Here is a 14,218-nt window from a genome sequence, read left to right as displayed (position 1 = left end):
CTGAGGGGTCACAAGACGTGTAACATGATAGCAAAGAAGAAAAGAGAAGCAATTAAACTATTTGTTGCTCTTGTCTTGTGAGATTAGGAAAACATTTAGAATATTCTTAGAGTCAAAGTCTCTGTATCTCAATGGCAATAAAACTGAAGTCATTTTATTTGGACCACAAGATCTTCTCATCTTGGCCCTTTGACCTCTTTTGTTTAACCATTCAAATCAGGATTTTAAGTGTGACAAATAAATCAATGAGGTAGGTAAATGATGCTTAGTGTTTAATAAGAATGAACCAAATGTCTGTTTATTTTTAAATTGTCATTATTTATTGCTTCATGAGCCACACATGCTCACTCTTCATGACATACAAATAACAAGTAAATACATGATGTTTACAATATCGCAAATTAACCATAAACATCAAATACTAGATGAAATATCCTTCATTAAATACATCTGTATCAATAACCTAGATAATTAACAAAGACATCGGTAAATATAACTAAATCTATGGTTTAAATACACTCATACTGCTATCTGCTGGTAGAAACGGTCAACACGTACTCTGCCTCTCCTTTTACAGTCTATGCTCTGTGTTCACTCAAGCAGCAGCACAATACGGTGGAAAGTGCTAACAGCAACAACTCTGCGCACACAAAAATCACTTTGATTAAATTATATTACGAACTGTATTGCATCAAACAATGCAATCAAACAATGCACAGACTAATCGAAAACTATATTCTTGCCGTGCACGTGGATAAATTAATATTAAAATGCATGTAGTCAACTACTGTTGCTAACATACTTGCATCGGCCCACGCTTATTCATTTATATTTATTTGTGTTTCTTCTAATGTTACCCTGGTATGTGCTTGCATCATAGACTAACAGTTTTCATTCTGTTGCCTTGACTTTTATTATGACATATTCTTACTTCCGTACTACCTGTCTCGTTTTTGGATTAAATTCAAAAACGTCTGTGCTGAGAAAGTCATTCTATGCTTTTTATATTACATTCAGTCATTGCATTGCATACGTTTCGAAATGGTTCAACAACTAAGGAACACAAGTTTACTAAACATTCTGCAGAGATTGATGGACTTTATGAAAACAGGTTTAATCATTTCTAACATGCATTTAAAATCAGATGAAGTAAAAATACACGAACAGACATTGAAACATCTCATATAGTCGTGCATTACACTGATCACAGTACCTTGAGCGCAAAGCATTGTGGGAGGAGGAAGAGTTCAGTCTGGTGGATGAAGTTCATTGTCAGCGTCCCGTTCTCCAGATAGTGTAGTTTCATCTTGATGGCTTTGTGTTCTTCCTTCACTCAACATGATACCTTTGAGGAGAAGATGGTGTGAATTTAAACATAAAGGCAGCTTTAATGAGCTGTTCTCTTGTTAAATCCCACTTGGTGGCTCGGCTACATAAGACGCTGTTGCATCTGTTTGCTGGTCCGTTGATCCATCTGTAAAAATGTCAACAGTCTAATTCCTGTGCATGAATTTAAGTGACTCCAGATCTACACACAGATTTTCTAATACCCAGACAGGTCTAAGAGGCCACACAGCAGTTGCACTAAACTCATCATATACTTCCAACTCTCTTTCCATTTCCTCTCCTGCCCAGCTAAAACTTCCTGTTTGTGTCCTCTCCTTCTCCCAACATGTCTCCCAACTTTCAAGATAGAAAAACACATTTTTAAATGTTTGTGATCCAGATTTTTATACCTTGAAGAATTGTTATGGACATATTTTCTTAATTTGAACAGAAAAACAAAGATAATAGTGTTTGTTTGTGACTATTCACCTCTCCACCAAGTTCATTGAACGTCATAAAGAAAGCCCCGTTAGTTTGCTGTATCTGTGGTGCAGCACTGACTGCTGTGATTGATGCTCATCGCTCCTCTCCTCCAGGTGGAGGCGCTGTAGGACAAACAAACACAACTGGCTTCTCGTCGTTTTCATGGGAACTAGAATATAAAGAAGCAGTGATGAAGCTGCTGCAACATGTAGCAACGTTGTTGTTGTTGTTGTTGTTGTATCAGCTGTTTGTAAAAAGACTGGGTCCCGCTGTGTTACTCAGGCTGCACTACAGCGTCTATTCACAGGCGCGATCCCACTACTGAGCGGCACGGGGGCTTTGACCTGCTCCGTCTCCGACCTGGGTCGGTGCACCCCTCCTTAGACGACCTGGTGGTCCCGGACTCCCCCAGGAGCACCATACCGATACCGAATTTAGTGCGGACACCGGATCGGCATAGTCCACTGCAGCTCAGAGCTCCTGAGCTCAAACGATCCTCCAGCCTCAGCCTCCCGGTAACTTGGATTACAGGCGCGCGCCACCGCACCCGGCGAGAGAGCTATTTGTTCAGAGAGGTTTGGGTTTTTACAAACGTGACGTCATCAGGGTGTACGCTCAAGCGGCATCTAGTGATGAAAAAAAAAACCTGCAGCTGCAACGTTGAAGGCTGATCAGCACTTGTACAATTTACCTAAAACCTTGTTTCAATAATAATGATGAATACTTATCTCGTATCTTTAAACATCTGTGTGCTCAGTATGAGTTTATATCATCCACAGTCATGCACAGTTGATGTTTTTCATAATGTTAACAGATTGCATGATACAATAACTTATATTCACAATCTGATATTCAAATATAAAGAAGTTATGCCTGTTCTAACGCTTAATAACAAGACAGTATATTGAGCTGAGTAGCTTAAAAGTGGATCACAATGTGAACATATTTCCTTTATTTGAAGAATAAAATGAATACGTTTCTGGAACTACTTTTGTCTCCAACATTTCTATGACAAACGTGCAACATGACACTTAAATGTGTGATGAGGTTTAAAAAGCCCTTTAACCTTTTCTGGATTCTAAACTTCTTGGACTGGTAATCTGTTGTTACTCTGGTTTATTTAGTGAAGTCTGGTTCAACCACACAGCTTCTTTCATTTGCTGTCTATTAGTTCTCTTGTCAGGACTTTGTAGATGTGTACTGACTCTCTTTACACCTTCTGACTCTCCTGTGTTGTTACTTCTGTTAAGGTGGTACGATTCACATCTTTATGATTTATTAACTCATTATTGTGGAAAAAATAACACCCATTATGTTATGTGTCAAAATGCCCGACACTGTTTATTAACGCTCACAAACAGGCAAATGATCAGTTCAAATTAGTAATATTTTATTTTGTCTTGAAATACAAGATTATTTGATATTTACACGATATTTAAAAACTATTTGAACCTTTTTTTTTTTTCAGCTCAACTGCGAAGCATGCTGGGAAGAATGATAACAAGCTCACAACCTTTCAGTGTTCAGATTTCTGAAATGGTTCCAAAGCAAAAATAATTGTTCTCACTTTGTACTGAATAAAATCTAGACTTTTCTATATTTTGTATATATATATTATATATTTTAAAGATATATATATCAACAGTGCATGACTTGGAAGATTAATGTAGAAAAATGTGTGATATGAAGTTAAACCTACAAAGGTTTAGTTCAGCTTTAGTATCAAGAATTATTTCTCACTTTGTACTGAATCAAAACGAGACGTTTTATATTAGGAATGCTCACTGTCGGTGAAGTATGAGGACTGGCTTGGTTTGTTGCTACAACTGAAGGTTTTACTTTGAATGATGATAATTGATATTTCTAAGTTTGAACAAGTTGTGATCTTTATCACTGTTAAACCTTTAACATTCCTCATTTAAACTAAGAATAACAGAAAGCTGCTGGCAAACTGCAAAACAAATAATTAAAATGAGAAAAGTGTCTGATGACAAACTTGTGTTAGAAATCCCACAAATCACAGATCTCAAATATGAAGGAATCAGTTTGATGCTAATTGTTGTGGACTCAAATTATCTGATCTGATGACGGAAGAGATTGATGGACTTTATTTAGCTTTGAGAAGAGCAGGAGTTGTCGGCCGGAATCTGCAGGCGGAGGTTGAAGGTGGATGTTTGACCTCAGCTGTCGGCCAGAATCTGCAGGTGGAGACGGCATGTGCAGGTTGCTGGCAGAGGCTGAAGGTGGATGTTTGACCTGCAGATTTGTCAGCCAGAATCTGCAGGCGGAGGTTGAAGGTGGAGGTTGCTGGCAGAGGCTGTAGGTGGATGTTTGACCTCAGTTGTCAGCCAGAATCTGCAGGCGGAGGTTGAAGGTGGAGGTTGCTGCAGAGGCTGTAGGTGGATGTTTGACCTCAGCTGTCGGCCAGAATCTGCAGGCGGAGGCGGCACCTGCCTGGTCTTACATCTCTGGTTCCTCCGAAGTGTCCACAAAATAATGTGGAGGATGAACACCTACCCCGTATGAGATGTCCACGTGGACCCGTCCGTCTTTGTCCACTGTCTCTTTTAATGTCGGACGGTCCAGTCTCTCCCAGAGCTTCTGCTTGATGCGACGTCCCAGATTTAAGGTGGGCGGACACAGATGGCCGTTCTTGAACCTGTGAGGAGACGAAGACATGAGATTAAAAAGTTTATACATGGTATAAATTGAGTGAAAAACTAAAGTGATTAGAACATGTGATAATCATCAGATAGATTTTTGACATAACACACCTCAGCATATTGTCCACAACTTGGTGGTGGAGTTGCTGGTACTCTTCGTCAGAGCGGTTGTGGATAACAGGGCCATCGTGGTGCAGTGGAGTTGAGGAGGGCCGGGGGCCGGGGGCCATGCTGGAGGCAACCGGCAGGTCTGCAGGCAGGATGGTGGCCCGAGGCTTTGGAAGAGTCTCAGCAGGTTTAGGACGGGCCACGGAGCTCCTCAACTCCTCATCAGAACAATAATTCAAATCAGCTTTTAATAAAAGCCTTAAGATTTGTAAAGACAAGTACAAACGTTATTTTACCAAACCTCATTAAATAATATGTAGACAAGATAAATAAAAAAATCAAGTCAGCTTTAATGTAAGTCTAAAAAGAGTTTTAGGTGGATTTATTTTCTTTACTAAAGACAAATACAGAATTTAGTTTATTAGAATAATAATAACTTAGAAAGCTTCTTCACTAAATTAAAACGATGTTGTGATAAGTCAAAAGTCAGTGTTCATTATGTGAGTTCATATCAGAGTCTGAGTGAAATTCAGCAGAACATCACATGGAAGTTACAACAAGCTCCTTAAAATCTGCCTCTTCTTTTATCTCTTTTCTTATAAGTTGTTAAACCAACTTCAGCCTGTATTTAATTATTATATTCATTTGACATCAGAGACTTTCATTTCTTTTCTTCATATTGTGGCAAACAGACCAAAGCGTTGCCTTGAATTTATCATTTATTATTTCTATCAGACCAAATCAAATCAAACACAACACACAGAGCTGCTCCCCATAAACTGAAAGACAATTTAAAATTACTATATTTCTATATACTAAATACTATATTTCACAGACAGTGTGAAGGCTATTTGGTGCTGTTTGTTTGTTTGTTTGTCTGTTGTTTACCAGGATATCTCAAAAACAACATAACACACTTCAATGACATTTGGTGCAAAGTTGGGCCATGAACAAGAGAACAAATGATTTTTGATGGGAGAGCGCCACCATGAGGACTTTTATAAAACACTTCCTGTTTTGGCTGAGAACTCCTGAAACATGAGGTCTCAAATCACACCTAGTTTTTCATGGATTCCTTCATTAATAATGAATCTGACCAAAACAGAGTTTCTGCAATTTGAATTGGTTAATATTCCATCAGCTGTGTCTTTACTTCACCAGAAAGATGAATGTTGAATCAATTTATACACAGCTTATTCATATTTACAACTATTGGAAAATAAAGACTTGACACTTGACATGTCTCTGATCATCATTGTGAATTTGTATTTGGTCTCACACTTCACTCACAGCCATCGAATACTGTTCATAAGTCCTTATAAGAGTGTTATAGTAGCTTTCATACAATAGCTAATCACTTACAGTGCTGTCACTTCACTTAAAACTCATAAAGTTATGCTATAACGTCTTATTGATGTTTGTAACACATTATTCCATTTCAGAAACGTAGAAATTACAATCTGTTCTGACAAGTTGGAGCAGTTCTCTATGTGTCTGAATAACTCAATAAAGTCATGGTTATAATATGCTGTGTAACACAGGACTCATATTCTTCTTTTTGATGTGTTCTCATTATTACTACGAATATTAACAGTATTATTGTGATTATCGTCATTATCAAAAACTTGTAAACAATCATCCACAACTTCCCCAACACTGACAAACTCCCATCTGCCCATAAACCATTATATTCATAATTTGTTGACAACAAGGCAGAGAGAAAGATAAGCAGAAGGAAAGAAACACACAGACACAGACACACACACACACACAGACATCGTTGTCACTTTGACATGGAGGTACAAAGCATCATGAACGCTGAACTTATAAAACATTATTTCCACAATTTTGTATTCTTTATAACCCTTAAGAAGAGTTTTATGAAGCCTTATGAATTTCAAACAAAGAAACAACTCAATCTCATCAAACTTGTGCTGCTGCTGGAACTCTTCTCTGGCTGAAGGAGGAGGACAGCACACACACACACCTGTTCACGTCATCAATCTCTATTTGTTTACGTTTCCACATGTGTCTTCTTCAGTGGGAGCAAGAACACTTCTTCTTCTTCTTCGTCTTTGGGGTTATACGGCATCAATTACGTGGCATTGCTGCCACCTCCTGGATCTAGATCAATACGGTGCTATCTGCATACTACAACCTTTTTTATTAAATCAGTGTTATCTTCACACTAATGTGTATGTTCACGCCGTTTGTTTGTATTTAGTATTCTTTCCTTTTAGTTTATTAAATACTTGTAGTCATCACACAGCAGCAGGATCGATGTCTCCACATTGAAAGAGGCGTTCTGCGCATTTTACGCACGTGGCACAGCCTCGTAAATTTCATTAATTAGGCCTTCATTAATTAATACATCTCTCATCAAGACCAGTGAGGATGTAACGGTAGTGACCTGACCGTAAAAACATCTGGAAGACAGCAGCCGTCCTCAGGATGAGTCCATCTCCACCAGAGCTGTCGGGACATTTTGATTGTATACCTAAAAATACTCAATTTGCTATGGATTAAAAAGATGAATGTTATATCCTGTTGATTGTTGTTGCTGCTTAAATTAAAAATCGTTCAATATTTGCAACAGAGACAACACTTTTACGTGTGTTATTTTACCACACGTGCTACAGTATGACTAGTCGTCTCATTACACAGAGGAGACGATCATTACGCACAGACAAGAAACACTGAAATTCATCGTTCAATTCACTTAAACTGAAATAGAAAAACACCATTAAGTCAACACACAAGAAACAACTGAACATCTGTTACAGGGCTGTTGTTGCATTTCACATCACGTCAGCCTCTTTCTGGCCACTCAGTGTTTCTTAAGCTACATTCATAGTCCAAAAAACGTATCTAGTTCTGTTTAGTGTTGCTTCATATTGAGAAGTATATATAGTAGAGTAACAGTCCAACATTTTGGGAAATGAACCACATAAAGCAGAAATATACACATGGCATGGCTTGATACTAGTAATATTATTTTATTCTAGTAATATTGTGTCTGATGAAGACAAATGTTCATGCAAGAGTTTGGATAAAACATCACCAACAAAAACACAGACGCCCCTCTGAACATGACCCTTGATTATGGATCCTGTTGGCCAGTTGATGTGATAAAGTCCAGATTACAGCAACGACAAAACATAGTTTGACACTGAAAATACAGCAGGAATATAATCTTTGGTAAAGATGAGGAAATCCAGGAGAAATATGAGGAAAACATTATAAATTGAGAAAATGACATCATTGAATTCAAGAGGTCGCATAATGAATGAGGAGAAATCTCTTAAATACAAACAAATGAAGGTGCATTTGAACGCTGGAGGTTCATTGCTTCTTTTTATCAAAATGCAATTCCCAATAAGGCAACTTTCCCTTTGATGAAAAGACATTTCCCTTAAAAATTGAATTAAAACAAATACTGACAGTTTGCTTCCGATAGGTAAACAAAATCAGCAAACACTTGTGACCCATTTGCCAACACAATCATCACAAATACCAATTTTCTGCCAAATTGATATTTTCCCAAACTTTCATACATAATTTGAGCTACATGAGGGCTCTGCAATACATCACAGGAACGGATTCATCATGTCATTACTCACTGGGATTAATCCCATAATATCCACATCTCTTGACAGTGTTACCTGCTCTGTAACTACTCTCTGACATATCCTGTATTTCCCAAGAGTCAGCTTGTAAACACACAAAAAACACACGTTTAAAAACATAAATAAATGCTCTGATGGTGTCCCTTAACGGATGGTACTCGCAACATGGGAAGTGAAGCCTCGACATGTTTGAATTGAGGATAGAAGAGAGGAACAGCAGGGACTCTACCATGATGACAGACGCGCCAACTAAAAGTCCTGGATTGACTTATTCTGTTAAAAATGAGTGCCTGGAGTTAAACAGTTAAATCGACTTCCCCAAAGTGCAGCTGTCACAAAAAAGCTAATTTAAAGTTTCATGTCTGAAGTCATCTTGGACAGTTACACTTCTAATGTCCCATCTATTTACAAAGAGATTCATCAAAAGAAAAGTAAAGGAATAATAACATAAGAATAATAAAAACAAGTGTAGAAAGACTTGATCTAATACTAACAGTAACTGAAGAAGAGGCAATGATGGGATGAAGAACCGTGTCTTTGGTAACAACACATCTGACGCAGTATGTTGAAGAAGACCGGTGTAAAAAGCATGAAGTAGCGTCGTATGTTCTCGCGTCCTGTCGGTTTGGGCTCTTTAACACTCTTCGTACAAGCTACTCTACTTTCATGACGACGGTTCAAAAAACCCATAATCCACACACTTATTGACAACACCTCACGATGACAGTCTAGCTCTTCATACACCAGAAATAAAACAGACATCAGGGCAGCTCTTTTTACAAACTGGGCTAAAAGGTGCTGATGCGGGGGCCTGAATGAGGACGCATTCTACTACATGCTTTCACACAAACATGCTCTCTTCAAATGACAAATCTAAAAAAACATCTTCAGCTGGACTATGTGTTGTAAGGAGTTTGTTGAGAACAAATACTTCATGGGAGTTCTCTTTTTGTCTTTCCTCTCTGCCGTAGGGGGGGGGGGGGTCAGAGGTCAGGGACACTCGTTAGGACGGACTTAAACCTGGGTTTAGATGAAGGACGGTCTCCCTGTTCAGGTAGATCGCCCTGAATGTAAATAAAATGTTGCGTCCATGCGGTTATGTTGAGAGGAATGTTGACCTAGACGGCTTGATTGTTCAGCTCAGACAGTTGGGTGAGTATTTCAGTCTTTTTAAGTTTAAACTATTGATCGCTGCTCACATTCCTAAATGAAACTAAGGGGTTCAGATAGCTGCAGACAAGCTGCAATAAAAAAACTATGTCTGATGAGAAAAATAGCATTCAGAATTACACAAATTCACTAAGATGTGAAATGCCAAGTGTCTAGTTTTAAGTTCATTCTTGTGGACTGATCATGACCGCATCGACTTTACTGGGCAACAGTGCAAAGGCTTATAGAACAAGTAGGACTCACAGCAACAGAGCAAGCTAACTGGCAGTCTTTGTAAGGGAGCGTGGCTGGAAATGTAAGGCACTACAGTCTGGTGGTGGGACCGAGATGGAAGGACGTCCGTCCTCAATTCAGAAACTCCCCGAATCCGCTCGTCGCCGTCTTCACATTCGTAACATTCATATCAGGAGAGCAGAGATCCTCTCTGCAGCTCCGTGACTTCCCTCTCCATGCTCGCCGGCACGTGCTACTTCTCAGGTAGAGTTCAGGAGTGAGGACGGAGCGTGAAGAAGCCGTACGGAGGAGACGAAGGGGGAGGATTCGCGTGTGCTTACAGTCGAGTGAAAGGGCCCACGTGGAGAGGCCCTCTCAGTTTGGGGGAGGAGCAGGAGTTGGTGGTGAAGATGGAGGTGGAGGACGGGGAGGAAGAATAAGGGGATGAGGATGCAGATGAGGAGTCACCGCCGCTGTTCAGGGCGAAGACACTGGAAACGGCCACATCCACGATGCCTTGACATAGCTCCGGATACAGTTTCCTGGAGGTGGAAGGTTGACTGATTTAATATCTAGCAGAGGAAAATAACTGTCATGGCATGTTTGCATTGAATAGCGTCAAGTTCACCGACGAGTCAAAGTTCCAAAAATAAAAGTTCAGTAAGGAGCAAAATTCTACAGTTTATCTTTGAAACGATGATAATGCTTTCAAAGCTTTCCTATTTCTGACTCTGACCCTCCAAGGAAGAAAAACAACAAACATACACACATTTTTTACATAACAAGGGAAATGGATTCAAAGCTTGTTTTCTCCATATTGTAAACGGAGGCCAAGAGAAGTCTAAATGCAGACTGCAGGTATAGATGTGAATAGGAGACAGAGAACAAGGCTGTAAGACTCCTGGACGGGGGGAAAAAAAACAGTAACAAATAGAAGTGAAAGAAACATTTTGAACACAAATGATCAGCTGAATGGTACTGACTGCGCACAGGCCGGAGCTCCGTTGATCTCAATGAGCCACACTTTGAAGCTCTCGTCCACCATGAAATCAAATCCGAAGAGTTGGAAGCTCTGGTAGGACAGGTGCTTGGTGCTGATTGTCGGCTCAATACATGTCAGACAGCTCCTGTGAAACCAGACGGCAAAATCATATCCAATCGCCGGGCAGCTCGACAAAACACCTCAACAACGCCCCGCCGCGTGCTAACACTCGAGACGATTCATCAGGAACGCTTCTTTACAGACCTCGACTGCCGTTTGAAAGAGAAGTGCGCAGTAAAAGGCTAACTGCCAAAGGTCCCACAGCACATATTACAGCTCCGTGACTAGCTTTGTGGTCTCGATAATAAAGTCAGATGTCAGATGTAAATAGCTGTATTCTCACTCATATTGCAGGTATCAAGACAAAGGGTCTAGAACCACCGGCTCTGTGAGGCTGATGATGCCAGCATGTTGATGTTTAGCAGGCAGGATGTTTATCACGTTCATCGCGTTAGTTTAGCGGGTTTGCATTCTAACATCTGCTAATTAGCACAAAACAACAACAAGTACAGCTGATTTTATCTGTATTTGGTCATCAACCCAAGTAATGAACAACATGAAAGTTTAACCAAATGACTGTGAATGTCGGTGCAAAATTCCACGGCAATCCATTGAATAGTTGTCGAGATGTTTCAGTCTTAACCAAAGCGGTGGACCGACTGACAGATCAACATCCCTAGAACTGCTACCTTGTCTAAAAGTGCCTCACCTACAGGGTGAGTTTGAAAGCCAAAGCACCTGTTTTTGTTTTTAGTGAACAATCCTATCAAAGTCCCCACAAATATAATATGATTTTATGCTCATTTCGCCGAGCTGAAGTCAGTGGCTTTCACATTTGCCAAATGTCCTCGTACAAAAACGTTGTCTCGTCTAATCTGTCGTGTTTATATCCAGTTAGCTATGAGAGCAATACGTCATTGACTTATTAACTAACTTCAACGAGAACATGTTATTTACGTTCACTGTCAACTAAAACAGATTTGAGTTGACAACTCAGTCAGCATTTTTTTCAGTAGTAGAGTTTGAAGACGTACACAAATATGCTAGTTTTTGTGTTTGGATACAGTATGAGACTGGAAAAAAAACATGTATTTCATGTTTCAATGCGATAGCTTAGCAATGCTTTCTATTACCTGGGATCCAACGATAAAAACAGCAGCAAAAACAAAAAGGACCTACTTTATGATCTGCTTGATCTGAGGTAATATGGCGGCCTCCAGGGTGACGTTGTGAGTGTTCAGCAGGTACAGCCTGAACTCATCAAAGAACATCTCGTTGCCCTCCTCGTATCGTCCGTAGTTGTGGGAGTGCTCCTTCTGGATGCAGTGGTTCGTCAGGTGGCTGGTCATGTCCTGGAGGTCAGAGCTGTTGTAGGGCTCCGAGGACGTCCGCAGCACACCCTCCCGGTATAAATAGATGTTGTAGTGATGGTCCACTAGCACCCAGCTCCTGGCAACGGCATAGCGTAATAACAGCCTCAGTTACAAAGTCCAGACAGACTGGCGTGTTCTCTGTGGGCTACACGTAAAACACTTGCCTGATGTCAAACTTCCGATCTCTCGGCTGCAGAAGCAGAGGTTTCTCCAGGTACTTCTGAATAACATGGACCTGCCCCTGATTATCGATGTACTCCAGCAGCTGATTAGCATCATGGGATATGAAAATACCAGCACCTGTTGCAAGACAGAACAAATATGTGAAGCTGCCACTGGTGTCATGAACCACAACTTAAAATAGTTGACAAAAAAAGGAGTAGGTCCCATAAAAGGGGATTTATCACAGAAAGATTGTTGCCTTTAGCAGAGCAAAACTCTTCAGAGTAGCTCAGAAAGTGTATGTTATCTATTTCACACCAAAGGGGAAATGTCAGACTAAGGATTACTCCTATCTTGGATTTAAAACAATAATACGTGGATAACAGATTCTACCTTTAGCTCCGGCGGAAGACTTGGCTATCCACACTGTGCCCTCCCCACTTTCCTTTTTAGAGTGATAGGAGGCCAAGAAAACCTCCCGCTCATCCGTCCTGGGATTGCTCTTCAGATGGCTGATGCCATTCGTGGCTGGAGCAACCGGGGTCTTGAGGTCAGTGGGATAGATGATGTAGGATTCAGGAAACCAGTTACAGGAGTCGGACAGCTCTGGGCTGGTCTTTATGAGCCTAATGGCAGAGAAGGGAAATGGTCAGCTAATGTAACCCCCCTTTAAATAATTCATGCGCAAACAAAGTACACATGAATGACAGCAAAAGATACAGATGTGTCATTGAAAAAGGAAAAATACGCACTTAACCAGGGGCGCCTTTCTGCAAAGCTTGTCTGCTCCTCTGTAGTAATTCACCAGCTGCACCAGTCCTGGCTCGTGACCTGTGGGGACCCACGTGATGACATGGACATGGATTAAAAACACATGCGTGCACATCTAAACGAGAGGGACCATCTTTCCAAGGATGCTGGAGGAAGCAGACCTGCGCAGTCACAGCAGCTGCCTCATCCTTCACACCAAATACGGCACACAAACAGACTCGTGTCAGCATCATATGAAATAAGAAATAAAAACATATTTACCGAGACGTCCAAAGGGCAGTCTGTTCCGTTCACCAAGCATTAGGTTGAATCTGGGATTGTCTCTTTTCAGCCTCTTCCATTGTCCGGTTGAGAGGAGGATTTTGGAAACTTCTGCATAAACAGTGCTGTTCTCGTCACGGGTGACAAACGTGTACATCGGGTTATTCATGCTGCAACGCTGACTACGAGGGGGTAATATAAACAGTTGAACGTCTGAATAACTTCGCTGTGTAGCTAGGTATGAGACTGTCTGGTTGGCCCTGCAGCAGACAGACTGTTCGGGGTTATCTCCTCCGTCCGTGCCATGACGATGAGTCAGTCATATCCAGCACACACTTCCCAGTTAACCGCTAACTCCCAGTATTGTTCTGAAGCTCCAATTCAGAACAGAAGGTTATTAGTATTTGTTTGAATAAAACACCCTAACATGTGGAGGATATGCAATTTAAGGTCCCTGCGCAGACAGGGTTCCCTTGACCCAGACAAGGGTGTGACTGACTGCTGCAACCGGCTCCTGGGGCTGGTCCCGTCTGGATGAACGATAATTGAGATCCCGTCTCCGGTTTAGCTTTGGCTAACGGACTGCGACCACTATGAATGGCTATTCAGGAAACTTTTTTCTGTATCTCTCATCAAAGACAGAGATGTTAATACCAAATAGTGCAGAATATGAACTAACTACCCAGTTAGCTACACAATATCACAAAAGCGGCTTTTTTCCCCCACCGGCGGCGTATTCTTTGATACTCTGCAGCTCGACAGTCGCTGTCATCCACAGTCGACAGCATAAACAAAAACCTCCACGTTTGTGGTTACTGTAGTTTACGCGTACACTAATAACAAGAGTAATACATATTTAAATATGTCTAACACACATTATAAGTAAATAAACACCATTCTGAATGCAATTTATGTAAAGGTATTCTTCCCTTCAAAAATATTTACGTTGAAATTCAGTGCCCGACTGAATTTCAACAAAGCTGCTACTACATTTCCCAGCATGCCACACGATAAAGCGAC

The 14,218-nt window shown here is 40.7% G+C and overlaps 2 protein-coding genes across 3 annotated transcripts; both read right to left on the bottom strand.

The window, feature by feature from the left end:
• Nucleotides 1–2,975: 2,975 nt before the first annotated feature.
• Nucleotides 2,976–7,403, bottom strand: LOC142932835 (uncharacterized protein C22orf31-like). Its single transcript, XM_076076925.1, has 2 exons — nucleotides 4,584–7,403; nucleotides 2,976–4,468 (listed from the first exon to the last, which is right to left on the bottom strand). The coding sequence occupies exons 1-2, from the start codon at nucleotides 4,700–4,702 to the stop codon at nucleotides 4,270–4,272; spliced, it is 318 nt and encodes a 105-aa protein (XP_075933040.1). The 5' UTR covers nucleotides 4,703–7,403; the 3' UTR covers nucleotides 2,976–4,269.
• Nucleotides 7,404–7,556: 153 nt separating this feature from the next.
• On the bottom strand, nucleotides 7,557–13,979 carry ttl (tubulin tyrosine ligase). 2 transcript variants are annotated; one of them, XM_076076921.1, is made up of 7 exons: nucleotides 13,199–13,979; nucleotides 12,919–12,997; nucleotides 12,560–12,792; nucleotides 12,169–12,304; nucleotides 11,811–12,080; nucleotides 10,573–10,716; nucleotides 7,557–10,131 (listed from the first exon to the last, which is right to left on the bottom strand). In XM_076076921.1, the coding sequence occupies exons 1-7, from the start codon at nucleotides 13,365–13,367 to the stop codon at nucleotides 9,927–9,929; spliced, it is 1,236 nt and encodes a 411-aa protein (XP_075933036.1). In that variant the 5' UTR covers nucleotides 13,368–13,979; the 3' UTR covers nucleotides 7,557–9,926. The 2 variants fall into 2 exon arrangements, with proteins under 2 accessions (XP_075933036.1, XP_075933037.1); XM_076076922.1 differs by having other exon boundaries at nucleotides 10,026–10,161.
• Between the last annotated feature and the right edge of the window lie 239 nt (nucleotides 13,980–14,218).

Source organism: Anarhichas minor, unplaced genomic scaffold, assembly GCF_050575085.1.
Source record: "Anarhichas minor isolate MPS153535 unplaced genomic scaffold, ASM5057508v1 ptg000058l, whole genome shotgun sequence".
Classification (NCBI taxonomy): Eukaryota; Metazoa; Chordata; class Actinopteri; order Perciformes; family Anarhichadidae; genus Anarhichas; species Anarhichas minor.
This window is presented reverse-complemented; position numbering and strand designations above follow the sequence as displayed.